The 2,277-nt window shown below is 44.7% G+C and overlaps 1 protein-coding gene across 1 annotated transcript in view; it reads right to left on the bottom strand.

Moving 5' to 3' along the window:
• LOC118422658 overlaps positions 1–2,277 on the bottom strand; it is a 19,082-nt gene that overhangs the window by 1,412 nt on the left and 15,393 nt on the right. Inside the window, exons 2-4 of the mRNA XM_035830330.1 lie at positions 1,845–1,907; positions 878–1,034; positions 18–134 (exon numbers count right to left, since the gene is read on the bottom strand). Coding sequence (XP_035686223.1) covers positions 18–134; positions 878–1,034; positions 1,845–1,907 — 337 coding nt within the window. The remainder of the gene's footprint in view (positions 1–17; positions 135–877; positions 1,035–1,844; positions 1,908–2,277) is intronic.

Consider the following 2,277-nt stretch of genomic DNA (forward strand, 5'->3'; position numbering starts at 1 on the left):
AAAGACGAAGTACTTACTTTGCATCCCGACGCCCACCCCGTGAACCAGCCGCCAAAACTATGGGTGATGACGTACCCATGACGCTCGTACAGACGGACAGCCCGGTTATTCTGCGTTACCCACAGGAACACCGACTGCAGCGATGGGGAAAACAACAAACGGTCAATGAATGAATAAAGACTTTTATTGTACACACATACCCACTGGGTTCAGTACAGGTCGCAACAAAATGATAGTTGACAAATGCATGAATATTTAAAATGTCAACCAACACAAGGATCATGTTCTACTGAGCATGAGAGAGTTCAACTTCTTCTCGCTTCTTTGTTGTACTGAAAATGTAGGAACAGGTAGGTTTTACAATCAAAGGTTTGTCCAAGGACGTTATTATCGACCAAGAATCAAGAAAAGCCAACAGAAAGGTCAAAGAAGCGGTTTACATCCAGCTGGAAGGTGCTAAACTAAACCGCAACGATGGCTGGGAGCTCCCGAAGTCCTACTTATCCCTACTCCGTAAGGAGGCGGGGTGAGGGACCGAAGATCCACGCAAGTCTTGACCTAGTTCTCCCAACTCTCGCGAGAACTAGGTCACTCCGTGAACAAGATGGACTGATAGCCATCGAAAATTTAGAGGTACGTGTACTTACCTTTGATACAGTCACTGATTGATGAAAAATCCTTTATCCGTGTGGTAATCTATATTCCTTGCATTTGAAAACAGACGTTTTAGCGATATCAACTTCAAGACTCCTAGCTGGTTTTTATGTTTGGAACCTTCGTCGGTCCCTAAAATGCTCAGGTTTTTTTTAAATACAACGGATAAAGGTTACCCCGTGAATAAAAGTGAACTAGCGTTACATCTTGTCACCCTGCCTACCTTGCATCCGCGCTGCCTTGCCTCCACATCTGCCCTCTCCATCAGCGCCTTGCCGATGCCCTTCCCGCGGAACTCCGCGTCCACCCCCACCGTGTCCACATAGCACTGGGTCGCGCCGATGTTGGTGTTCATCAGGGCATACCCCATACACACAAGCCTGCAACATAGTCAATGTACGTCCATGAAGGCAAGATACACAACCTAACAGTTGCTCAAGCAACTTAATAGATTTTGAAAACGGTCAGACGTTTCAGTTTCAGCTGACAGCATCCACTAGCTACGCTCACCGTGTCCACATAGCTCTCCATACCGGCGGTTCGGGTCTTCAGGGCAAACGCCATACACAGAAGAAGCCTGCAACATACTAGTATCATATCCAACCTGACCTCCGGGCGGGCTCCGAAGATAGAGTAAGGTATGGGCAAACGCCCGTAGTGTCGTACGGTGGGATAAAAAAAGTGGATAGTTTTGGAACTGCAACTTCACTTGCCCCGATCCATGTTGCATATTTTCCAGCGTATTACGTACTCTAGCATCAGGTGGGAATGTCCAGGTGTGATTGAGGTCACATGGAGCACTCCCAACCTGATTCTGCTTCCTAAGGAATGCACAATCAACCTGGGACCGCTCCCTTGACTCAATTAAAATAGTCAATGTACTGTTGCATTTTGAATAAATCAAATCTTAAAAAAAAGCCTGCAACATTGTCAACATACTGATGTATTTTGAATAAATAAGATACAAATAAAGCCTGCAAAATAGTCAACCATTGACTTATGTGCATGAAGGTTACGCCGGGTTCACACGAGCGCATATAATAAAATAATCTCTATTGCATGTCCATGTACGTAGGCTAAATGCACAAAGGGCAACATGTGGTATAAAGGAATTATATTAAAAAGTAATAAATTATATTCACGTGTGCCGGTGTGTGTGCGTGTTGTAATGATGTAATGAAGTTTCATACCCAAAAGTGCCCCCACAGCCAACATGTGACAAGGACTCGCAGCATCGGAAATCCTCCGTCTCTCTGTAGCAGAGAAAGAAACAGGGATTTGCATTGTATATTACGCAAGAAACCTAACTGGAAAGGCTACATTTGTAAGGACATGTTGTAGTCTAACGCTGACAATTCTTACTCCAACACATTCATATATATGGTGACCAGCCCCTCTGTGCTAAGCCATTTGCTACATTATGTAACCGAACACCACAAGGTGTCTGCTATTTTACTGGTAACCATGGTGACAGCCGTCTGGCCCAGGTCGTTGACTTTATTTGTTGGAGAAGAGGAAGAAGAAATAGAGGTAAAGCAATATGTTTACCTTCCGCGAATTCGAGTTCCCAGACCTCATATCTTAGAGAGAGAACTGAAGATCTTGTAATCTAACGCTAGTTCA

Source organism: Branchiostoma floridae, chromosome 9 (genome assembly GCF_000003815.2).
Source record: "Branchiostoma floridae strain S238N-H82 chromosome 9, Bfl_VNyyK, whole genome shotgun sequence".
Classification (NCBI taxonomy): Eukaryota; Metazoa; Chordata; class Leptocardii; order Amphioxiformes; family Branchiostomatidae; genus Branchiostoma; species Branchiostoma floridae.